The 25,235-nt window shown below is 32.7% G+C and overlaps 3 protein-coding genes across 5 annotated transcripts; 2 read left to right on the forward strand and 1 right to left on the reverse strand.

The window, feature by feature from the left end:
• Nucleotides 1-1,804: 1,804 nt before the first annotated feature.
• On the forward strand, nt 1,805-6,055 carry LOC105122423 (probable boron transporter 7). Its single transcript, XM_011021511.1, has 13 exons — nt 1,805-1,890; nt 2,362-2,551; nt 2,722-2,914; nt 3,020-3,158; nt 3,237-3,402; nt 3,496-3,662; nt 3,889-4,062; nt 4,169-4,264; nt 4,358-4,474; nt 4,576-4,895; nt 5,272-5,545; nt 5,792-5,929; nt 6,032-6,055. The coding sequence occupies exons 2-13, from the start codon at nt 2,365-2,367 to the stop codon at nt 6,053-6,055; spliced, it is 1,995 nt and encodes a 664-aa protein (XP_011019813.1). The 5' UTR covers nt 1,805-1,890; nt 2,362-2,364.
• Nucleotides 6,056-8,321: 2,266 nt separating this feature from the next.
• On the reverse strand, nt 8,322-14,019 carry SPIK (Shaker pollen inward K+ channel). 3 transcript variants are annotated; one of them, XM_011021458.1, is made up of 12 exons: nt 13,578-14,019; nt 12,813-12,990; nt 12,661-12,718; nt 12,226-12,543; nt 11,863-12,108; nt 11,566-11,664; nt 11,286-11,318; nt 10,968-11,153; nt 10,210-10,404; nt 10,037-10,112; nt 9,356-9,928; nt 8,322-9,034 (listed from the first exon to the last, which is right to left on the reverse strand). In XM_011021458.1, exons 1-12 carry the CDS (start codon nt 13,777-13,779, stop codon nt 8,760-8,762), a joined length of 2,439 nt encoding a protein of 812 aa, XP_011019760.1. In that variant the 5' UTR covers nt 13,780-14,019; the 3' UTR covers nt 8,322-8,759. The 3 variants fall into 3 exon arrangements, with proteins under 3 accessions (XP_011019760.1, XP_011019759.1, XP_011019758.1); XM_011021457.1 differs by having other exon boundaries at nt 8,322-8,995; nt 12,813-13,178; XM_011021456.1 differs by having other exon boundaries at nt 12,813-13,178.
• Nucleotides 14,020-21,070: 7,051 nt separating this feature from the next.
• Nucleotides 21,071-24,618, forward strand: LOC105122385 (cytochrome b-c1 complex subunit 7-2-like). The gene is made up of 4 exons (XM_011021460.1): nt 21,071-21,252; nt 21,337-21,494; nt 22,097-22,144; nt 24,295-24,618. The coding sequence occupies exons 1-4, from the start codon at nt 21,159-21,161 to the stop codon at nt 24,361-24,363; spliced, it is 369 nt and encodes a 122-aa protein (XP_011019762.1). The 5' UTR covers nt 21,071-21,158; the 3' UTR covers nt 24,364-24,618.
• The last annotated feature ends 617 nt before the right edge of the window (nt 24,619-25,235 follow it).

Here is a 25,235-nt window from a genome sequence, read left to right on the forward strand (position 1 = left end):
GAGAACAAACAATAATTCAAAACTTATATATTAAAGAATAAATTGTAAGATTTTCCATTATAAAAATCGCATAGAAAACTAGAAATTAGTTTTTATTTTTAATTTTGGAGAGCCTTTTTAAGTGAATATTTTTATATTTTCAAAATAAAAATAACAAGAATCAGACGTGTAAGTATTAGGTTGAAAGTCCAGCAATGCTCTCTTATTTTGTTTGTGCTACATCTAGGACCCCTCCCTTGTCATTCTATATGTCTATGCATGGGATTGCATGTGCTTTGGTAGTCATATTCATTGGTATGGAAATATGCTTTATAGGACCCTCTGTTTCCTCGTCGTTTCTCTAGCACATGGAAATATATATAATATATTAAAACACATTTAACTATAATTACAGAATTGAAATTGAATATACATGACTCTAATTTACAATTTTAGCCGTGAATATTTTTTTAAAAGTATTTTATCTTTTTAAAAGACTTACAACTCCTTAGATAAATTTAAAAATCAACCTAAATAAATTAAAAAACCTGAAAATAATGGAAAAATAATAAACAAACTAGCAGGAAAAATAAAATTATTAGCATAATATTTAATTTTCTAAGAAAAATAAAAAATATATAAGGAAAAATATTTTTTCTAAACTAATAAAAAATAATAGCAACTAAAAATAATAATTTCTCTAACGATTACCCTGTTATATTAAAAAACTTAGGAAAGTTAATGAAAATTCACTCTTCATATAAATAAATAGCGAAGCTCCTCCTCCTTTTTATTTGTATATTTTTTTTAGTTTCATCTTTAATTTTTTTTAACAATCATGTACGAAATTTTTGAATATATCAAATCAACTAAATCATGTTAAAATAACTCACATATAATTTAATTTCAAATTTAAGATAAGAAATGAGTTGGTTCAAGAGTTTTTTTTGTTAATTTTATTATTTTTTATTTTTTTAATGATTTTTTTACTGACTAAATTACATTTGAATTGATCAAGTTGACAACGTTATATCAGGATAATTTCTATATAGTTTAATTTTAAATCTAAACTAAATAAAAAATTAAATATAATTTTTTTTTTAGTTTCATCATTAGCCTCGTTTTTACATTTATTTATCTAACTTACAAAATCAAATTGTCTCCAAAAACCCATTTCAACGACCTCTGATATTTAATAATTCATTTTCACATAGTTTCATGAACCTTCCTCTCTTCATGCACGCCATGCCATGAAACCACTTAAATGAACGACTTGCACCAGATTATTATGCATCACGACATTATAGTTTATTGAGCCCTCCAGGAAAAAAATAATCTTAAAATTCAACTAAAAATATTTTTATCACTGAATAAAAAAAAAAACTCAACCTTCACTCATAAGAAGGTTTTTTTATTCTAATTAGATTATACAAACAAAAAAATTCAGATTAGATTAAACCCTATTAAGAAAAAATAATATATTAAAATTGACTATGAACATAGCTTATATTAAAATTAAATGGCCAAGAATATATATATATCAAATTTATTTCTTTAATTACAGCAAACAAAACGACACAAGCTTTTAAAAACACAGATCCTCCGCCGACAATAGAGCCAACGAGGCGAGAACACGTAAGCAACCTCCCCGATTCTGTAGGACCCACAAATAGGTAGGCCCCCACAAAAGTCTCCTAAGTTTTGAACAAAAAAAAACCTTCCTTTCTTCCCTTCCTGTCACATCTCCATAATTTTCTCTCTCTGTTTCTAGAGAGAGGGAAAAGGTTTCGAGCTTTTGAGGTACAAAATTTATGAGGCCAGGTTGCCAATATCTCCGGTCACCACCACCTCTCTTCCTCGTCCGGCACCAGCACCTTCCTTCATTTTCTTCATTTTTGACTTCTTTAATAGGTAAAAATGGCTTACTATATATCATTTTTTCATGCATTCTTCGTTCTTACAATAGAATTTGGATATCAAGATGTATGCATTTTTGCATGCATGGCCTTGATGAGTATATTGTTTTCGTCACCATGTTGAAAATTCTCTTCTTATAGGTGAAAAAAAATATATTATATAGGTGCATTAAATGACAGTGAATTTTGGTCTTTTTTAGCTCTTTTTGAGAATGAATTCGAGGATGAAAGAACGGGAGTGATTTGAAGATTTTTTTTTATAAAAAAAATTCTTTCATTTCTAGATTTATTATTTTTATTTTTGTAGAAAATGCAACATATATTGCAATGATGGATCTTTCTCTTTAGCTTGATATGGTAATTTGTTTTAGATTAATTTATATATGTTCAACTGATTTTTTTCTTTTTTCTTTTTATATATAAAAGGTTGATGAACCTAACCTTGGCTGCTTGTTTTTTGCATTAGAAAATGGAGAACATGAAGAGGCCATTCAAGGGAATAACAAATGATGTGAAGGGGAGAATAGGGTGTTATAAGGATGATTGGATTAGTGGACTGTGTTCAGGCTTCAGAATATTGGCTCCAACTTTTTACATCTTCTTTGCTTCTGCCCTTCCTGTGATTGCCTTTGGAGAGCAACTAAGTAGAGACACAGGTAATTATTCTCTTGATTTTTTTTGTCAAATTGGAAGAATTTTAGAAGATAGAATCAAAAGGGTAAAGACCAATATTTAGCCATTAAATGTAGCATGTATATGTGCTGAGGTTAGTTAAGGTGTATGATGTGTTGTGACTGTAATGAAGATTGTGTTTGTTTTATGTTAGATGGAAGCTTGAGTACTGTGGAAACCTTAGCTTCTACTGCTATTTGTGGAATAATCCACTCTGTTTTCGGTGGACAGCCATTGTTGATTCTAGGGGTTGCAGAACCTACTGTTATAATGTACACTTATCTGTACACTTTCAGCAAAGGAAGGGAAGAGTTGGGGAAGAAATTATACCTAGCTTGGGCTGGTTGGTAAGGAGTTGATTAAAAAAAAAAGAACTTGTTTCAGGAATTTTAGAGTTCTTGAATATGCATATGTGCTGTCATTGATTCATTGTTCTTTTACTGTTTTTACAGGGTTTGTGTCTGGACAGCACTCCTACTAGTTCTTATTGCAATTTTTAATGCTGCTACCATCATCTCTAAATTTACAAGAATAGCAGGGGAGCTTTTTGGCATGTTGATTGCAGTCCTTTTCATTCAAGAGGCTGTTAGGGTACTGGTTTGTGATTGCTCTTTTTGTGGTAGATTTTTCTGTTTAGTGGGGTTGACCATGTTAATTTTGTAACTGCAGGGAGTGATAAGTGAATTCAATATTCCTAAAGATGAAAATCCAAAACTGGAGAAGCACCAATTCCATTGGCTGTATGCAAATGGATTGCTTTCTGTAATCTTCTCATTCGGTGTACTGTTCACTTCCCTTAAAAGCCGAAGGGCACGAACATGGCGATATGGCACAGGTAATGAGATAAAGTTTGGTGTGTGGTTGATTAACAGTAAACATTTTGTTTAGATAAGTTTAGTTTTCTTAATCTTTTATTCCATTCTTGCAGGATGGCTCCGAGGTTTTATTGCAGACTACGGAGTTCCCCTAATGGTCTTGTTGTGGACAGCATTGTCGTATGCCGGAACTGGCAAAGTTCCTTCTGGGGTTCCTAGGAGAGTTCATGTTCCACTTCTATGGGATTCTGAATCACTGGAACATTGGACAGTAATCAATGTAATAATCAGCTCCATTTTCAGTTCCATTAGATAGTTTAATTTCTGAGGATATTTTGAAATGTTAGTTTTTCAGTCTGCACTCTGCAGGATTATTTTTCTCAGGTTTCTATGGGATGCTCGATAGAACAATTATTAATTTTTCCTAGTCTCTGGCTAAAATTTTAATACAATTTAACAGTATTGTTCTGATTTATAATAATGTGTTGCACACACTCAAATTGTAGGACATGCTGAAGGTTCCTCTGACATACATCTTTGCGGCCTTAATACCAGCTGTTACGATAGCTGGATTATACTTCTTTGACCACAGTGTAGCTTCACAGATGGCCCAACAGAAAGAGTTTAATCTCAAAAATCCATCTGCTTACCATTATGATGTCTTTTTGCTTGGTTTATTGGTACGTGGTGCGTGAGATAGTTTCTTCTTTGTAAGTTGCATGTTTAGCTTCTATAGCTCCTTACCATTATATTTGGCTTTCTTGCTGCCTGTTTTCACGAGTTCAGACTTTGATTTGTGGGTTGCTTGGACTCCCTCCTTCGAATGGTGTCCTCCCCCAGTCCCCCATGCACACCAAGAGTCTTGCAGTTCTCAGGAGGCAGGTATGGTGCAACTTCTGAGGACATTTTCCTGTTACATGGTAGTATCAAGTTAAATTTGTTTAGATTCTTAAATGTTATGAGCTTGATCTGTAGTTGATTCGAAAGAAAATGGTAAAGAGAGCAAAGGAATGCATAGGCCGGAAGGCAAGCAATTCGGAAATTTATGGAAGCATGCAAGCTGTGTTTTTGGAAATGGACGCGTCTTCACCTGTAAGTGCTCAAGGCTTGTTAGTTTATAGCCTACTGGTGTTTGGAAATCTGCTAGTATGCAAGTGCGTTTCTTTCTAAATTTGACAGGAATATTTCTGCAGGATGTTTCAGTACACAAGGAGTTGGAGGACTTGAAGCAGGCTGTAATGAAAGCTGCTGAAGGATGGGATGATAAGAACAAATTCGATCCTGAGAAACACATTGATGCTTATTTGCCTGTGAGAGTCAATGAACAAAGAATGAGCAACCTGTTACAGTCAACCCTTGTTGGGGCATCAATGTGTGCTTTGCCTCTGATAAAAAGAATACCTACATCAGTTTTATGGGGATACTTTGCCTACATGGCCATTGATAGTCTTCCAGGGAATCAGTTCTGGGAAAGGATGTTATTGCTCTTCGTCACTCCTAGCCGGCGTTACAAGTAAGTTACACAACTTCAAATTGATAGAAAAATCATGGTGAATGATAAGTAGTGCTTTTCTAACTCCATGATAATGATACGAGAAACACATCTTAGTTCTAAGAAGTTTTGATTTCTCCATCCATAGCAATCAAACACATCTTCGTTCTAAGAATTATTTTCAACATATCAATCGACGGTGACAATGTATAACAAGTGCTATGTGAAAAAAGAATTTATATGAAGAATAAAGTGGGATGATTCTAAATTTCTATAAATCTTAGATACTTACCAGCTACTTACTGGATAATGATGTATTTGATCCTGCATTATCTGTAAATCATAGCATCGCATCATCGTACTAACTTCTTATCTTACTGTATGTTCCTTTGGGCAGAGTCTTGGAAGGTTTACACGCTTCATTTGTAGAGCTGGTGCCGTTCAAGCAAATTGCTATCTTCACAATCTTCCAACTTGTCTACCTTTTGATCTGTTTTGGAGTGACATGGATACCCATAGCTGGAATATTGTTCCCACTACCATTCTTCATTCTTATTGGCATAAGGCAGCGCATCCTGCCCAAGCTATTTGATCCTGACCACCTTCAAGAACTGGATGCTGATGAGTATGAAGAAATGACCGGTGCTAAACCACGAAGCCTTTCACTCAGGGTACGGTCTTCTAAATCCTTCTATAAATGCTCGATTAGTCTATGGACAATATAATGCTAATCGCTTTAGCATCTACGAAAATGAAGAATATGCTATGTCTACTACTTTGTTTTCTGTTAATAACGAAGCCTTGAATGCAAAATTGGGCTGAGGGTAATTTTGCTCGGTATTCTAGCGTAGTTTGAACCACAATCTATTTTGAACGACGTCATAGAAAATATTCATATTCATGATAACTTGGTGCAGGAAAGAGAACCACCTGATGTAGGGTCTGATGGGGGTGCGGATGATTTCTATGATGCTGAGATACTTGATGAGATGACAACCAACAGAGGCGAGTTGAAACTTAGAACTTCAAGCCTCAAAGAAGAGAGATTACATCAGGCAAGCAATACTCATCTCCTTTGTCCTTGAGTGTTGTTCTTTTTCCAAAAGTATCCATGTGATTCATGCTTATGATGGTGTATGATATGGTATGCTTGACAGGTCCGTCCACAGGAATCAGGATGATGTTGAATACAATAAGCGCCTCGACAACAATTAGGATATGCTACAGGTTCACACCAACGAGGATAGTTACTATGATCCTCTATTTGACCTAAAGAAAATGAAACACAAGGCCCCTTTGAGCAACAGTGTCGAAAAGAGAGAATGCCAGAAAGAACAAGGTTAATGAAGAGGCTTTATACATAGCTCATGATTGTTTGCTCACATATTTGATACCGCGAAAAATAGTTTGAGAGGGAAGGAGGCATGGGATACTCTTGGGAATACGGAAACCTTCGAATGTTATTCCTAACAAAGTTAGTGAAGTTCTTATTATTAGTACTATTGTTATTTCTTTTTTACTCTTCTTTAAATAGGAAAACAGATTGATTATTAGAAAATTTTGAAATCATTCATATTTTTGTTGTTCACTTTCCATTACAACTAGTTCTTCCCAATTTGCAGAATCACATTAAGCTGAAGAAGAATACATTTTAACAAAGATATAATGGCCTGACCTTTCTAGATTCTCACTTCGTATTCTCATTGCCATCAGTTAAACCTCTACAGAACCTTGAAGCTGGTTTGACAAGGAGATTAATGACACCTTGACTCGGTGTATAACGAAAGAAAGACCCTAAATTATGGAGAAAACTGTAAATTAAAAGGTTAATAACCAATCTTAATTGTTTTGAAAATAAGCTAAAACTGATATAACTAATTCAAGCCAAATCAAATTTTGGTAAAGAAATTCAACTTCACGCCATTCATGCTAACTAGTGAGGTGCTTGTGAGGACTTATTAGAAGAAGCTTTCTGTTTTTGGCTGTTAAAACTAAAGCAAGCACTGAAACTATGCTGGCTATTAAGAATATATTTGTAGTCTCTGATGGTGAACCTGTAAGGGCGACAGAAGGCTGTGGTTTAAGGGAATTCTCCCAATCAGATATTTGAGTGTCCCTTTGATCACTGGGACTCGCTTATGCTTATTTCAAACCACTTCTACAGAAGATTAATGCTAGAATTCTCCATTTCCAAACAGCCAGTTCATCTTCTTTGATGATAAGTCAATTGTATTAAGAAGCTAAAAGAATGGAACTCTGCTGTGTAGCTAGGAACATCTGGTGTTCGTTGTTAATGTTAATTTCCTTGCGGGTTGCTTGGTCCATAAATGTCAGTTGAGAAATTGACAAATTGAGAGTGTAATCATTCCAAATGATTGCAGTTGGAATAGGAGAAAAATTTTGAAATTGAGAGAAATCGTATGGGATCATTTGGAGCATAAACGGGAGGAATGTCTTTCTTCGATGGAACAATTGGCATCCTTTAGGGCCCCTGATAAAGATTTCTGCTATGAAGTGATTGGTTTAAGTTCAGGACCAATTTCTTTCCCCAGATAACAACAGCTTTATTGCTTGGTTAGCCATCTTGAATAGGCTAGCCAGACAAGTCAAGAGAGGGAGGCTTGTTGACCCTGATTGTGTTTTCTGCGAAGGAGAAATCGAAGACAGGGATCCCTTATTTTTCTCTTGTCCAGAAGTGAAGTGCATATGGAATTCCATTGTGATCTTCGGAGATATGAATCTGATTTTGCAAAGACTTATTTGCAGAAGAAGAGTTTCAAAGCCACTGTGATAAGTTTTGCTTGGTGCAGCTATATTTACCTTGTATGGCAGGATACAAATAGAAGAAATCATGAGAGTAACTGCTCTAGTACTTCTACAATGATGAAGCAAATCATTCAGTCTGTCCAGTTCAGAATATTAACATTCTACATTCTGAAAGAAGCTACTGCAAATTCAAATATTGCTGATTTTTGCAGTAGGTAGAACTTCTTACTTTATGTTGCTTTTGATTGTTTGTTTCCAGGATTGTTCCTGTTTGTAAGGCTTTTGTAGTGAGGTGAGCTCTCAATCTTTTGTTTCTTTGATTATGAAAACTTTCATTCATCAACTGGCCTAGTGATTGTGGAAGATAGAATTCTTGGAATAAAAAATCATATAGAGACCTTGTTGCAGCGATTTTATTATTGAATAATTTTTTTTTAATAGTTTACCCTCAGAATAAGGTTACATTTCTCTTAAATAAATCTTAAAACCTCGAAATAATTAAAATTCTAATTTAAATAGAAAAATAACACAAATCGAAAGTAAAACTAAAAAATAACAAAACCAGTAATAACAACTACTTCTAATCCTAATTCTAATTTCTTGAAGCTCCGTATTGCTCTTTGATTTTAGGTTTGGCAAGGCCAACTTTATATTTTTCTTGCAAAAAAAAAAAAAAAAGCATTAGGCTTATCAAATACAGTATTCACTTCACAATTTAATTTTAACAATTTTTACAGGGCAGGGGTCAACTGGTTTTCCCCACATCTAAACAGTCATATATTCTTGCAGGTGACTCGTATCCCCTGATATTACTATAGTATCATGGAACTCTCACCAGTCAGCATTGCTGCGATAATCAAAAACTCCTTTTGGTCCCCATTACTTTCACATTTCCAATGTCATGCGAACTTTTCAGATTGGATAATGCATGATCTTCTATTTCCTATCACATTTTCTCTATTTATACAACATGATCCGGAGGAAGGCTGTTGAAAAATGGAAAGAGAAAACAAGAAAAAAGCAAGGAGCCATGTTTTCTCAAGTTGGATAAATAAATTCGCCCGCCTTGAATTCAGGATAGGTAATCTGAACTTCAGAATTCAGGTCAATCTGTCATATTTAGCTTTCAGTGCCGGGAACAAGAACAAGATGATCTCCATCTCTTACGAGCTCTATGTCTTCAATTTCAGCACCTTCTCTGGTTAGAATCTTGGTAGCAATGCATCCAAATTTTCTAGCACCAATATCAAGTAGTTCTTGGAATGATTTTGGTAATACAACAAGTTTTCCACCAACTTCACCCTTATCGGGACAACTGAGTGTCACTCTAGCAGGATAGTTCGAACTTGGGAAACCTGTAAAACGGGCTGGAGATGAAATCATGCCATTCTCACCTGGAAAATAGAAAATTTAACTTCATTTCAAGTAAATTTGACAAAAAATGCGACCATTTTCAAGTTTGTTTAGTAATTAAATGGTTTCTGGTTATTTTTTCAAGGACCGAGTTAATTACAAACTTTCTATTTGACTCTGTATTCTCTATTTTCTTGCATCATTCAGTCTCTCCACAACTCTGCATCTATACTCCCTAGTTTACCTTACATGCAATACATGGTTTCCATATTTTACCACTAAAACTTCAAAATCCGTAAGTGATAACTATGTCTTGGTATTCAAAAAAATTCAAGGAATTGAAAACATAGAGGCATTCTTACCAGTGCTAGCAACTGACATCATCCCAACAAGCGAGTTTTGGAAATTGTCTGCTCTTCTCCTTCGAGGTGGTGCCACATTATGATGCAAAGATGGAGAAAATGGAGCTATTGTAGGTTCACTATTATACTTTGCAATGGACTTCCCACCATATGGAACCGATAGATGCTTTGGAGTTGTGGGAACTGTTTTCTTATTTTCCGCCGCCCAATTTTCAAACAAACATTGAATTTCCTCTTGGCCCTGATGATCAGCCAAAGCCCTTGGTGTCCATCCATGGAGATCTGGCTTATCAACATCAGCTCCTTGTTCTAAGATGAACTTAACCATTTCGGTGTTTCCTGCAGAGATTGCGGTATGAAGTGCAGTGGTCCCACAGGTTGCGGGCAGTGTTACATCTCCACCATACCTGGCAATTTCCTCGAGCAAATCTATGTTATTTTGCTCGACAGCTGTAAGTGCAAATTGGCCCACATCACCAGAAGTTATTGCTGCACCATTTTCTGAGAGAAGTTTAATTACATTTTTATGATTCCCTTGCAGTGCTTCCCACACAGGAACATTGCCTTCTGAATCTGCATGAACAAAATCACATTATTGTTAGATTTCTTTAAGAAAAGAAGGAAATATGAGTCAGACAACTCGGTAGAGATGTTTAAGTTTGCTTATTAGCTGGATAACACCTTTGATGTTAGGATCTGCTCCATACTCTAGAAGTAGGACTACACAGTGCTCATTCCCATTTGAAGCCGCAATATGCTGTGCATTCCATGTCCATGCGATAAAGAAATTCTTGTGAGACAATAATGTTTGAGAATAATATTCATGTCATACGTTTAAAAGAAGATCTGCACACCAGTGCTGTTCGTCCATTGTCATCCAATTCATTCGGATCTGAACCTTGTTTCAGCAACTGACGCAACAATAGATCGTCACCCCTCATTGCAGCAAAGCACAATGTAAGAGGCAAATCCATTCTTCCCTGAGTCAGCATGTGCTCTGTGTCCGTCAGAATTCCTTCCATCTCTGGAAAATTCGACTCTTTCAAATGCTGCATCGACCATAAAAGGCAATCCTGCTAAGACAATCTATTCTCCTCTAATAACAACGAGTACCTAAACGGTCTTAAGTAATTAACATCTGTTAATAATTCAGGTGGTATAGGAATTCAAATTTCTGAGCTATATCAGGGAAGCACTTGGAATGGAGTATAATCTTTGGCCTATTTCAGCACAGAGCCAACATACATAGTGGAAACACTTATGTCATGTAAAATTATGTTACATGTACAAAAACATGAAGGATTTTTACAAGCGCAAATTGCTTTCTCCATACATTTTCTGATCTATTTTGAAAGAAAGAAGGTTTTAAATTAACCATTGATCAGGCCTTAAAATAAGCCTAGAAACATCTCACATACTTTTACTCATTCTATCAAACAACGAAACAAGTTATGACAGCAGGTGGTTGGTTACAAAGAAATAATCAATTATTAAAGATAACTAGAATTTTGGATACTTAATGTGCTACAAAATTTGAAAATAAATAGTATTTGTTTATGTGCAGTGATAGTGACAGTAGTTGAAAAAGATTGTTGTTATTACTTCTGCATACCTGGAGAAGGTTGTTCATGATTATTGTCCCATCTCCAACATTTGATTGGACAATATTTAAAAAAGCAGTTCGGTTCAAACGTAGGAGCTGACTCAACCGTTTGGTTCTAACTGTGAATAACTGTGGTCTGTAACAAAGCAGACCAATCGCGCCAACAACATCTCCAGTCACCGCCTCACCAACAACCTGCAATCTTCCATTAGAAATTGAAAATTAGCAGTTTTTACGATAAGTAAGTTTTAATTATAAATTTCTAGCTCAATACAACTGGTGAAATTGGTGGAAAGAAATCAGAAACATTTAAATCAACGAACTCGCCTGCTCTATTCCATTCCTCCGCATGATAAGTTCCTGCAAAGTAGATTTGTAAATAATTACATAAAAATGTCCTCTAGAAAATGAAGATCTGCGTTCAAAATAAAGTCACACAAAGGGAAAGAAATGCTATGCCATTCAGACTCAATGGACTCCATTTGAAAGTTCCTAGAAATATATGTTCACGCCAGAGAAACATGTTAAAATCTCATATTCTTGATGTGTCCTGCTTTGAAACCACATAGGAAACGAAGAGGTTGGAGAAGTGAGGTTAATTTCTTACCACAGCACCAGTGACCAATATATACAAATCTGTCGGTGCTTCATTTTGCAAAATTACATCTTCTCTGGGTGGAAAGTATTCAGCTTTCATCTCTGTGACCTTCAATATTAAACAAGTTGCACAGTCGGAACCAAAAATCAGATATACAAATAAAGCTCATAACCAATAGGATAGGACATAATCTTTTTTTATGAGCATGGAAACAAAGCATTTATGGCTTCTTTCAAGTCAAAAACAGAAAAACAAGCTTCAATAATTCTTCCATGAACAATCTAGAAGATGAAGTAAGAGAAGTACCAATTGAAAGAGCAAGTCATTTGATACCCCACGAAACAAGTACACTCTATCCACAAGTGAATAAAAGAGATAGTTAGAAATGCTTGATCGAATTGCCTTAGGAAGAGACTCAATTGTCTCTTGTTGATGTAATCCCTCCGAATCCGTTCTGAACTTCAGACTTAAATGAGCAAGCATTTGTTCTTGTAACCGAACAGGAAGGTGGTTCCTTTGCGCAAAACTTGAGACAGCTTGGATAGTATCTCTCTGAAATTCCATTTAAGTGATTAAGAGAAAGATACTTCATTTAAGCAGTGTTACAAAAACTACCAGTCTACCACTAAGCAATGAAGACACAAATTATAGGACAAGTTAATTACTCACAAATTGCCTGGTTCGAAAGGTCGCATGGACAACCAGATTAGTTATGTTTCCGATCAAATACGATGTCAGTCCAAGATCAAACATCATGTAGAACATGACGAATACCATCTCATTGTGATTAACAGCATGCAAATCACCATACCCAGTGGTAGTGAGCGTGGTTATAGACCAGTAAAGGGCTTTGACATAACGAACCCACAAGCTCTCGTTATGAAAATCTTCCCAAACGGACCCAATCCATGTTTTACTTGGATCCTTGTAATATGCAGCTATACGATAGAACAAACAACCGGCCATGTGAACCACAAATAGAGTAACCTACAATTACACCATAATCCTGATAAGACTAATATTTTTTTTTCCTCTTCAAGAGGCTCAAATATTTTATCAAAATTACCCAAATTTAAGTTCTAATGAGTTCATACGTATACTCACACATATGAGCTTCGAGAATCGAACTGCAAAGTAGTTGTACTTCCTATCCTTTTCCAATCTGATGCAACGAAAGAATGAGAACAGTGAGGAAAGCTCTTCATTTATTCAATTGCAGCTGTATAATGAAGCAAAAGGCTGAGGATAGCATTTACCTTGAGAAAAAGAGACTAACTCGCCGGAGACGCCAGAGGCGAAGCATACTAAAGTACCCATATGACTCGAATTTATGAGGCAGTATTTCCCTGACAAGTTCAGATGGGATTGTAGAGATAACATCAAGAACCAACCAGGTTCTTGCATACCTCCAAGCAATCTTTTTTCGGTCATCAACTAATAGGTAAGAATTTTTGTCAAGGTATGCAACAAAGAAGGTCAAAATAATATCAATGGCAAAAAATCCGTTGACAACATTATCTGCTATGGCTAAACCCCCACTGGGTTTGCTAAGGTAGCCAAATTCAAATGGAGACACCCATGCTGTGTAGAAAACTAGAAATACCAAGAAAGTAACCCAAAATCTGCAACATTAAACATTTATTGTTCAGCTACCAACAAACATGAAGAAAGGCATGACAAAATCTACAATTAAAAAAAAACTAAGGCATTGATTATCTCAACTATCCAAAAGAACACAGAGGAATGTCACAATCAAGAACAATTTCCAAACACATAATATCTCAACATTTGTGTTATACGAGAAATTATTATCCTACATTGTTCATGTGTAATAATACTCATATCCATTTCACCTACAATATATTTTAGTTCACATTATATCTCATGCATTGGAAATGTGTGCCGTTATATGTCTATGAGATTTAATAAATGTAGGACCATCATGGGTTTGGATTGTTTTCCCAAAACCATGGTTTTAAATTTTTATTATCATATAAAAACTCCAAATTCCAAGCAATAACCTGTAGCGGTGGTCGAATGGAGAGACAATGAAACGACGGAGAAGGACACGGCGGTTGCTACGAGCGGTGGCTCCGAGAGAAGGAAGAATCTCATCAGTAAGGCTAAAACGGCTGGCATCATCTCTTGACAATTGCTCAAATTCTTTCTCATGAATTCCATTTCCTTCTTCACTTCCTCCTGCACTTCCGTAAAAGCTTCCATTGTCTACTCCTCCTTCTTCACCACAAAATAGCACCCTTTTCTTCTTCGTCATTACCATTTATACGTTTTTACTCGATTCTCAAAATCAAGAAAACTTAACCAAAAGAAAAAAAAAACAACCTTTCTTTTTTCTCGAAAAGATATATGGGGATTTGTGCTATTTTGTTGCCATTGTTGTTTGCATGTTCTTGTCTCTCTAGCAATTTTCTAGCTAAGTGCTGTTACGTGACTGGAAATCTTTTTGTTCCGGCTGTGCACTTATGGCGCTTGTCCCTCCATTTATAGCACAGTTGAGAAAGTCGGGTTGATTCGAGACACTGTTAGGTTTCATAAAAAGAAATAGTGTAAAGTCGATTTTAATAAAAATTCAGGTATGATTCGGTTAATTTCATCAAATTTTTTATAAAAACACATTAATTTTTTAAAATAAAATGTTACTTTGATTTTAAAAAAATAATTTAAAAACATTAATGAAGCTAAACATTTTGTTTCTAAGAAATTTCATATGTTCATCATAATATTTTTAATTTTTTTATTAAAAAAAGCAAACAAATTTTTTATTTTTTTTAAAAAATAACTATATAAGAACATTCCTTAAATTAGATAAAAAAAACTATAACAAGTGATATTATGTTTTGATTATTTGGTTAAGTATATGAGTTGCGAAAATTTTTATGGTATTTATAGAATAATTAGTGATATTTTATTATTTTATTTTTAAAATTATCTTGAAAAAAGAGACAATTATAAAAAATAGAGAAAATAAAAATAATAAAAATATCTTTATTTAGAATTTTTCTCTTTTATTTATATTTATTTTTTCTTTAAAGTGAGTTTATGAATAACTAATAAGATAAAATTAGTTATTTTTTAAACACTATAAAACTTCTCATTAAGCTACTAGGTCACTAATTTAGCTAATGGTTAGCAAATCACTTATAGGATTAAGACATGCAATTTATCAAAAGATAAATGAAGGAAGTAAATATTATAAATATGTAGATTCCATAATTATTAAATTGGGTTTGATGTAATGGGTTAACTTCGAAAATCTAAGACTTGAAATATGATGCAAGACAAGCTTCTAGTTAAATATAATAAGACATTGACTTAACTAGTTTTTTAGTAGCTTAATTGACTTAATCAAATTTAATTTAAATCTAGTTATATCAATATTTTTTAAAGAAAATAGTAAAATATTGTTATTTTAATAAAAATAGTTGATTTTGCAACTCAACAACCCAAGTTGTTTTTAGAATTCGTTCTCGAATCGGGTATGATAACCCTAATAAATATATTTTTAGGTTATAAATCAAATATTATTATCAATATTTTTAATTTTTATAATTTAAATCTATATTATGAATGTTGGGATGTAAATCAAAAATCACTTTCCATTTCAATAATTGCAATGTCTAATTATTTCATTATAATTAAGATTTCTTTACTTTATTTATAAAAATAGATGTGTACATGAAAAAAAAATGGTAAAGTGAAAAGCACAAAATTTTAAGTTTCATGCTCGATCAACAAACCAATCAAATTATTCAATTTTTATTAATTTTTATTAAATTTGATTGGATTTAGTTTTCATTTATTTATATTATTTTTTACCAATTTAATAATTATTTAAAGCATTATATATTTTAAAATATGAACTAAAATCAATTAAAATAATTAAATTCAACTGTATTATAAAGTTAGCTTTCAAAATAAAAGCACAACCTAAATATTTCCATAATCTTCCCCAAAAAAATATATCGGAAAGAGTAATGTTATGTCAACTAGTCTTTCTTTAGTCTATCAATATTAATTTAGTGGATAAATTTTTATACGCACTGCATTAATTAGTTGAAATTAATCACCCTAATCGCTTTGATTTTCCTTTTATTTAGATTCACAATATTGTTTTCGATTTCAACTACAATGATATGGCGTCCATTAAAACTGCTAATTTGTTTTATATAAACCTAATTTCTACTAATTAATCAGCCTTAATTTTGTCATCTTGATATGTATTTATTATAATGTTTATTTTTAATTTTTTATTATTTTCATTCTGTAATAAAATAAATATATTTTTTAAATAAGATTTTCAAATAATTTATTTTGTTATTTTTAATTAGTACAACTATTCACATACATTGAGATAAGACAAAAATGGAACTCCCATTCTCTATTTTCCTTTTGGTCTGCGAAAGAAATTTGAGATTTTTTATAACTATATTAAGAAATGTTGTTCTAGTTTCTAAGTATGCATTAAGAAATTATATTAGCAATATATGGGCTTGTCTATCCTAATATTAACCATTATATATTGAATGACAATCCAGATTTGCATTCTTAATTTAATTTCAGGGAGATTATAATTATTTTATATAATTTGAAAATATAAAAATCAACTGTTTTAATTAGGAATGATCAAACTTTATATAAGATTATTTAAATCTTTAATATAAAACTTTCAGTGTTCAATAAACATTTTTATTTTTTATTTTTATTAAGATTAATACAATTTATTAAATATTAATAACAAAAAATCCAATATATTAAATGTGGATGGTTTATGATGGTTTATTAAACCTTAAATAAACCATCCACATTTAGGGTGATGATGGCTTCGTAATAATTTATTTCCTCATAACCTTTTCTAATAATATTTAAATTATCTATAGTAACATAGAAAATAAATTCACTTTTCAAGGTGATTGATTTTCCTAGATTTCCATTGCTTTATGCCATTGAGGCATCTTCAACCTCCCATCTTCCACCATTGTTCACCATCAAAAGTTATACCTGAATCGAAATATTTCATTTTATTTTGATATCAATTATTAATTATAAATATATATTGCTATTTCTCTTATACCTTATACAAACAAGTACAAATAAGATTTTTTTTCCTCAATTTTTCATCTCATTTCGGATTCTCTATAAAAATAAAAAAATTAAATAGAATTATAGAATTTTTAATAAACTAATCAAAATAGAATTTTTAATAAAATACTAATCAATATAAAAATAGAAAGTTTTTCAAATCCATCAACTTTAAAATTAACTCGTAGAAAATGGAATTAATCGACCAAATTCAATTACTAGCTAATTCACTTTTTTTAAAGAGTAATTTTTAATTTAAAATATATTAATATAATATATTTTTAGATTTTTTTATTTTTAATATCAGAAAATTAAAAACATTAAAAATACTTAAAAATATCAATTTAATATAAAAAACTATTTCAAAAAAACCAAAACTACCACATGTCAAATAAAAAAAAAATCATGGCTCATTGGGAAACAAATTAGAATAAGCTTTGAACCCCTCCCCACACAATAGAAAGCTTAGCAATAATTTATCGTACGATCAAATGACTTGCTTTATAATTACAGTACTATTATTTTCACCAAACATTGGTCTAGCTGGTGCTGACTGGGAATCTATCACGCGGGTCCAAAGACATGGCATGTCGACAATAAAAGCAGCACAAACGTGAATGACTAGTGTTGTGTTTTTCTTGCTTGGGTCTAAAGCATTCCCCTTTTAACTAGTGTTATTAAACTCTGATTGTCTAGGCATGCTGATTTGATACATGACTTTAGCTATATTTTTTTTCAGAAGAAAAAGGAGTTAATTTGATTTAACTTGAATGATATAAAGAGTTAACACGTGACATGATTAAAATCTATATTAGTTTTTAAAAAATTGAAATAATATTATTTAAAATTAAAATAACATTGATTTGATTAAGTAATTTAACTTATACAACCCTCTACACGGGTAATAAACAGAATAAGCTTAATTTTAATGAGTTTGCTTTTAACTTTTTTAGAAGTCTTAGAGATCCATAAAAAGATTTTGGAATGAAGTTATTTAATAGTATAAGGAATTACTTTTTGCCGCGTTTGGATTATTACGTGTTCATGTGAATCTTTTATTCTCCATAGCTAAGGATTTCAAGGGTTGATGAACAAAAGTGGATTACTAGCAAAATAGTTTTTATTTTTTTGAAGTTTTGAGACCCTCCAAAAATTAAGTTACTGATTTATTGCTAGCAAAATAGTTTTTTTAAAAAAAGTTTTGAGACCCTCTAAAAATTAAATTAATGATTTTATGATGAGAAGTTATAGTATATAAATATTAAATTCTAAAAACAAAAATATTTATTTTTTAGATTATATATGATAAATTCTGAGAATAAGTTATACAAGAGTGAAGATTATTCATCTTTTTTGTAGATTATTTAAAAAATAGTTATAATCTTAAATATGTATTTTTTTTCTGATAGTTGTAAATCTTTTCTTTTTTTATATCGATGTAGCAAAGAGATCTTTACCATCAATATTAATGGTGATTGTCAGTACTGTTCCTTATATGACATTAATTGTTGATAGTAGCATTACATGTCCATAGAAAACTGCTCTAAATCATGGTATTTTGGATTTAGTATCTCACCAGATACACATACACCTAGCCTCATGTGTTGCCAAACTTAAGGGGGCTAAGCCTGATATCCTGTCATGCCCATAAGTATTTAGATCTGACATGTAGCTGGACTTGAGGAGATTGAGTCAGCCATCTCACTAGAGCCATGGATTCTTGAGCCTACCACTAACCGAGTCTAAAACAATTGGATTTGGCATCTTACTAGTTTTATAGGAGCTTGGACCTCGCGGGGCTCGAATTTTGCAAGACTTTCTTGCCATGGGACGTGGTCTCTGTTGCCCTTCTTTAAGAAATCTTCTTTCTCAAGATCTCTTCTAGGCATGGTCTTTATGAGAAAACGGATTTTCAGCATGAAACATGTCGATGAGTACTCATTTGTCTTTGAAGCAACATTTTTCTTAAAGTATATAAAAAAAATCGGATCCTTAATATTTTATGGGCCATAAGTTTTATAAAGCTGTCTGCATGCATCCAGTCAATTGTGATATCTATTGGTAGACAAGAATAAATCAAGGATAAAAGGTGATGCTCTTGCACTGTCTTAGGCCTGCAATCAGGAGAAACATGTCGTAGACATGATTTCCCCTCTCCAAAGAAAGTAGTTGCTACTTCTGGCTTGATTGTCTCGTCACTGACCCATCAGTGGCAAAGGATCAAATCCACCAATATTGTATGTGAGTCGTCACAAGTAATCTTACATAGAACAGCTAGCCACAATCGAGAAGCCTGCTTGCCTTATCATTGCTCTAGTCATGAGTATTTATAATTCTTTGCATCGGTCATTAGAAAGCACAGGCTATTCATGAATCCAAATAATCCATTTACTTCTCAACATGGTTATCAAACTCAGTGTAGCTCAACATGATAATATCAAGTAAAATGGGTTCCTAGGACCCAAGCTATGATCGATATAGACAGTCGATTCTATCAAAGTTGTAGGGCTCATGTTTTTTTCTCGAACACAGGAGCTGGGAATCACGAGGGTGTTGTGGCACTTCGTCTTTATAGATGAACTAACCCTACCACTTGTCCCATTTTGCATGTCAGATTGTAGTGGTTAAGGATTCTTACATGTGCAGCTGTTTGTCAGAAGAATCTTGCAATTCTATTCATCAACGAAGAAGAAGAAGAAGTAGAAGAATCTTGCATTTCTGGTACAAATTCATTTTATATTTCCTTGAAAAGGGAGTGGTATTGATTTGTTATTGGCCCATCATAATCTTTGTTCACGTTACTGTGAAGAGAGACCCGTCGGAAATGGAAAGTGTTTTTGTGTTGTCTCTCTCACATTCACATGAGGTTGTGATTATGGTCGCCCTAGTTAGTCTGTTTTTGTCGGTGCAGTGCAGAGCCAGGACATTAGGCTTTGAAGGGCCTAATTAAAAAATTATATATATGAAAAGCCAAAAGTTAAAATCTACTAATTCTAGAGTTAAAATTTAAAATTATTTAAGGAAAAAAAAAAAGAAAAAATATTTTACCGGGCCCGGGCCCGGGCCCTGCCAACCAGCCCTGCAGCGAACCACATTTTAAATTACAATTAATCATAAAAACCATATTTCAAATTGTGGTTAGCCACATAAAAAACATCATTTCTATATTTATTTATTTATTTTATAGATAAACATAGTTTAAAACAACAAATCCATAATGCTCTCATCTCAACTTTAACACTATTGTTCGTTGAAAGAGTTTTTTTTATATAGTTTAAATTATGATATCAACGTTTAAAATAATTTGTTTTTGATGAATATATCATTGAAACAAACAAAAAAAATGTTATCATCTTTTTTTTTTATTCAAAAAACAAGAAAATATAAAATAATAAAAAATAAATGTATGATATTATAGTTATAATTGTAAAGTCTAGTATGATCTAGTAGGTTAACTTGAAATTTAAATTTATAATGGGCTTAAAGTAACCTGATAAAATTTAAAAATTAAACAATTTATTAAATTAATTGAAAAACCAGGTTATTCGACATAACCTGAAAACCGGGTGACTTGATATAACTAGAGTGAGATCATTTTTCTTTATGTTTATATATTTTTATAATAAATTAAAAAAATAATTTATAAATTTATAATCTCAACTTTTTTTAAATAAAGCATAGATATTATAATAATTCAAGATTTTTTTTTATTGAACCAATCTCATACACTTGAGTCTTCTATTTTTTTTTATTAGTTACGAATTTATATAAACATTCATTATATAAATACTTGAATAAGATTTTTTTTTAATGTGAAATTTGACTAATATATATTTTATGCTACAAAGAAGAAAATTGTGTTTGAGATAAAAAAAATTTAAATACTTCAATTTTTTTGAAAAAATAGCATATCTTTCAGGATAAAATAATATTTTAAATTTAATTATTTATAATATATATAGCTTAAATTTACATGAATTATTTTTTAAAATTTTCATGTAAATATTAAAAATTTAAATATATATTTTTAATTTTTTCAAGTTAACCAACCTCAATCCCAAATTAAGTTTAATAAATATGATAATGATAGGGAATCGAGCTCTGCTTCATAAAATCCAAATATATATGCGCGAACGTTATAAAAATTGATGCAATTTAGAAAAAAAATTATTTTTTATATATTTTCTTGAAAATAAATAACAACAACAGCATAATAATAATAAAAACAATAAGAGAAATGAATTAGATAGATGCCTGATCCTTTAGCCCGAAAGCAAAGAAATGTAGCCCAGCTAACCACACAGTAAGTCCAAGGCTTTTTTTATTGAGCCCATGTGGCCCAATATTACATTAGGAATTGGTCCTAAGATATCTCCAACAAACTAATTCTTCCAGAAAAGCCCATGAAAAGAAATTGAAGAAAAGAAGAGAAGAGAAGAGCCAGGCAGACGCAAGCACCTGAAAAAGTGAGTGAGAGAGAGAGGGAGACAGATCTTCCAAAAATGGCGTCGTTTTTGCAATCATTCATAGATCCAAGAAAGAACTGGTTGGCCAAGCAACACATGAAAACTCTCTCCTCCCGCCTCCGCAGATACGGTCTGTTTCTTTTCTGCTCTTTTTTCAAAACCCTAATTATTTTATTTTTTCTCATTTGCATTTTATTGAAATCGATTTAATTAGGGCTCCGATACGATGATTTGTACGACCCTTATTACGAACTGGATATCAAGGAGGCGCTTAATCGCCTCCCGAGAGAAATCGTTGACGCTCGTCATCAGCGTCTGAAGCGTGCCATGGACCTCTCTATGAAGCACGAGTATCTTCCTGAGGACCTGCAGGTATTTTTTATTTTTTATTTTATTTTTTTTATTACTAAATTACTCACATTTGTGTTACTCGAAAGAAATTAATATTTTTTCTTGGGTTTATAATTTTATGGATTTTTATTTTTTAATTAAAAACAAAATGTATTTTTATTAGACTATTCTGCATCTTATAGAATTCAGACTTATTTTTAGATTCCTGTTTCTGTTGTTGAACGTGTGTGGATGATGTTCATGCTTGATTAAAAGCTCGTTTGATATTGTGGTAGTGGTTGTTTTTTGATGTGATTTTTAAAGTGTTTTTTGCTTGTAAATATATTGAAATAATATTTTATTTTTTATTTTTCACATCAGCAGATGAAAATTTGATCTGAAAACTCAAAAATAAATAATAATTTGAAACAAAGAAAAAAATAAAAAATAATTTTTTTTTTAATAACGTGTTTGTAATGCAAAAACAAACGGGCTCTAAATAATAACGTGTGGTGTGGGTGTATGTGTTGGGTTATGGATGCTCAATGTATTCGCTATTTTTGTTGTTTTGGTTTTTTAGTTATGCAATATATGTTCTTTGATTTCTGAAGGGGGTTCTGTATGTTTTCATTGTGCTTTTGCAGGCAATGCAAACACCGTTCAGGAGCTACCTGCAAGAAATGCTGGCCTTTGTAAGTTTTTATATTTTTTTCGTTCAAAAACTGATTCTTTTTGTATACATTTCTCTTTGTTCCATCTATAGCTGCAGATTTCAGAGTCAGTTGCACTGTTTTTTTCTATTACATGTTTTTTGCATATGCATATACCCAACATGAATTATTTACGCCTGCTGTTGATAAATTGCAGCTAATTCACATCCTTATACTTTTGCTTGTGGCTTTTAGGGGTTATTACTACTCCCATAGCAACACTCCTTTACTTGTGATTTATGAGGGGTTTTCATGGTGGATCTCAGATTCATTTGAGTAGACTGGTAGTGCTCCTGGAGCACCTTATAACAACTCTGTGCTTTTACTTTGTTTTGTTTAGGGTACCAAGTAGTAAGCTAGATTGGTAAATGTTGTTTTCATTTTCACCGTATGATCCTGTTGGGGAACTCTATTGAATTGGGATTTCTTACATACTAGATAAAACAACAGCCTTGTGTCACTTTCCTGTTGTTTTTCCAATAAAAAAAATGATCTGACTGCTCTCTGGTCTCCATGTCACTTACAATTACTAACAGATGGTTTAGTACTTAAAAGCAAGCCGCCATGTGTTTTGTGCGTTCAGCATGTTGCTGCAACAACCCAAATTAGTCTTTTGGTTGTGTCAGTTCTTTGATTCAAAGATTTGACACTACAAGTTCATTATGATTATCTTTACAGCAATAATCTGCTTATTCTATATTCAGACCAAAATAAAATTTAGGATGCATTTATTCTTCTATTGAAGTTCTCATGCTCGCTACACAATGCTGTGTGACATGATCACATGAACAAGATGAACATTCATAAGGTTTTGAGCCTTGCAAGTCCCAAAAATCTGGGCATGGCCATAGGTAGATATGCTGTCTTTGTGAATCTACAACATATATAGTTAATCATGGTGGCAACTTTGTTAAAGCCTAGAACCATTGAAAATATTATGTAAAGTTTTTGTGCAAAAGAATTGTCATGATTTCATGTACCTTCTATGTAAATAATTTATCTATTATTGGGTACTGGTATTGGATATGACCTTGTACAGGCTGGATCATTTAGTTGGTAGAAGTGGCTTACTGGTTATAGGTGCCTGAAAGTGCCATACTTCCTTTCAGAGTGCTTATTATTGTTTCATAATTGATGTGTTTATTATTGTTTTCTTGCCGCATTAAAACTAATTCATCTCCTGCTTTATTGACTTTTTAACTAAAAAAGTAACAAAAAAGAGAATTTGATCTGCAAGGTGTGGAGGTTATCTAAAATTGCATAAATTAAGAATGTCCAGAAAATTGTCTCGAGTTTAGTTTGAATTTCTCGGATAATTGGATTTACCTAAATTTAGAAGCAAGCTACCATTTTAGTCTTTCATCTGTAGGTCTAGCTTCATTCAATTGTTGTTGGATCACCTCTGATATTGGAGGGCTTGCTCTTTGATAAATTTTGGTGCCCAGGCTGCTGCTTTGAACTACCTGTATGATGTCACATGTGTTGGCTTTTCCTTTTATTTTTATTGCTTATATTCTTTTTGGTTAGAAAAATGTTTTTGCTTTCATACTGGATGGGTCATGGTGATTGATGTTTATGTTACATCATCTGTCAAGATTTGGATTGTTTATGACAGATTCTGTTTAATCATCCCAGATTTTGGCATTGCTTTCATCATAATGGAAATCAGTCGCTCAATTTTTAGATCAAATTTACAAATAAGCCTGATATCATTTACGACAAAACATTTTGTTTCACTATTATGGATTTATATCCTACTTTTCTCTCATGATAATTTTTTGGATCCAAGATTTAAATGGACATTGTCTTGATAAATTAGCTTTTAGCTACCGATGGCACTATTATCTGCTTTCCCAGGGGTAGGGGATGAGGGGGCTTGGTGATAAATTTATGAAAAAATAAGGTGCATGCAAGTACATGGGAAGCATTGTCAAGGATACATGCAAAATTCAAATGCGTTTATACTCTGTTTTGCTTTGGGGAATGTAATTAGATTAAGTTTTATTTTACCACAAAAACAAGAACTAATTAGTTATTGAATGGAAGATGTTATTAAATTATTTCCGACTTCAATTAACTTAAACCTGCTTCACAAGCTGTGTTAAAATAAATTATTTGATCATGATTTGCAGGTGAAGAGGGAGAGAGCAGAACGTGAGGCTTTGGGAGCTATGCCTCTTTACCAGCGCACCATTCCTTGAGTTTCTCAGCACCCCCCATTTTTCCATTTCTTATTGAAGTAAATCTTGTTGAAAGTTTATTTAGAATGTTCGGGTTGCTGAAGGTGAGATGGATTGTCTCTTCTTGGTAAGTTCTTGCAATTATTTTGTGGTGGTGGTGGTTAAATGGTGTTATTAGTCTTTTACTGACACTTTTTCTAATAATCATGCACAACTCTGCTATTTAACTTCCATTTCATGGTTACCTGCAATAAAAAGGACTGTCTTATACTTTTATGTACCATTTGTAGAAGATTTATGACCTCTTTCGATAATGTTTGAAGCCCATGTGGTTTTTACCCAGAAACAAGGCCAAGCAAGGCTAGTCCCAGTATGAGCCTGTTGGCATGGTTCTACGATTGCCACTTGCTAATCATTTTTTTCCCCTCTCTAAAGGTTTAGCTGATATATTATGCTAAATTTTGTGTATCTTCTGTCATCACAATAAATCAGAAATATGTCCATATGGGTGTACAAGAGTGTTTTCCCATGTTAGCATCATAGTGGATAAACTTATTTCTTAAACTAGGAAAAGAGGTCATGCACTTGATGTGCATGCACTACATGTGCAACAAGTAGTCGTGCATGTGCGATCAATAAAATCTTAAGTTTCCAATTCTACTTGAAAAGTATGCCCATTGTGCTGATTTAGTGCATGTGATTGTACCGTTCATCTCCCGTTCACCTTCACTGTCAGAGAGAACCGGCACAAAACCAAAAACCCGTTTCCTTACCTCTCTCGGCTAAACTGTAACCAAAACAAACAAAAATCCAACGACCTCTCTCCCCAACAGCATCCCTTTTCCTATCAGCACACAGACCACCATCAACCCGACGTTGTTTTCCTTTTCCCC

The sequence above is a fragment of the Populus euphratica genome, unplaced genomic scaffold, assembly GCF_000495115.2.
Source record: "Populus euphratica unplaced genomic scaffold, PopEup_1.0 scaffold19.1, whole genome shotgun sequence".
Classification (NCBI taxonomy): Eukaryota; Viridiplantae; Streptophyta; class Magnoliopsida; order Malpighiales; family Salicaceae; genus Populus; species Populus euphratica.

Bases quoted from the DNA above. Each gene is read 5' to 3' on its own strand.
- LOC105122385 (XM_011021460.1), top strand. From the start codon at position 21,159: ATGGCGTCGTTTTTGCAATCATTCATAGATCCAAGAAAGAACTGGTTG. The intron at 21,253-21,336 runs GTCTGTTTCTTT...CGATTTAATTAG, and splicing joins CTCCCGCCTCCGCAGATACG to GGCTCCGATACGATGATTTG. The intron at 22,145-24,294 runs GTAAGTTTTTAT...CATGATTTGCAG, and splicing joins TGCAAGAAATGCTGGCCTTT to GTGAAGAGGGAGAGAGCAGA.
- SPIK (XM_011021456.1), bottom strand. From the start codon at position 13,837: ATGGTAATGACGAAGAAGAAAAGGGTGCTATTTTGTGGTGAAGAAGGA. The intron at 13,179-13,577 runs GTTATTGCTTGG...TTAATGTTGCAG, and splicing joins CCATTCGACCACCGCTACAG to ATTTTGGGTTACTTTCTTGG. The intron at 12,544-12,660 runs GTGAGTATACGT...GTGTAATTGTAG, and splicing joins GATTCTCGAAGCTCATATGT to GTTACTCTATTTGTGGTTCA.
- LOC105122423 (XM_011021511.1), top strand. From the start codon at position 2,365: ATGGAGAACATGAAGAGGCCATTCAAGGGAATAACAAATGATGTGAAG. The intron at 2,915-3,019 runs GTAAGGAGTTGA...CTGTTTTTACAG, and splicing joins TACCTAGCTTGGGCTGGTTG to GGTTTGTGTCTGGACAGCAC. The intron at 5,546-5,791 runs GTACGGTCTTCT...AACTTGGTGCAG, and splicing joins CACGAAGCCTTTCACTCAGG to GAAAGAGAACCACCTGATGT.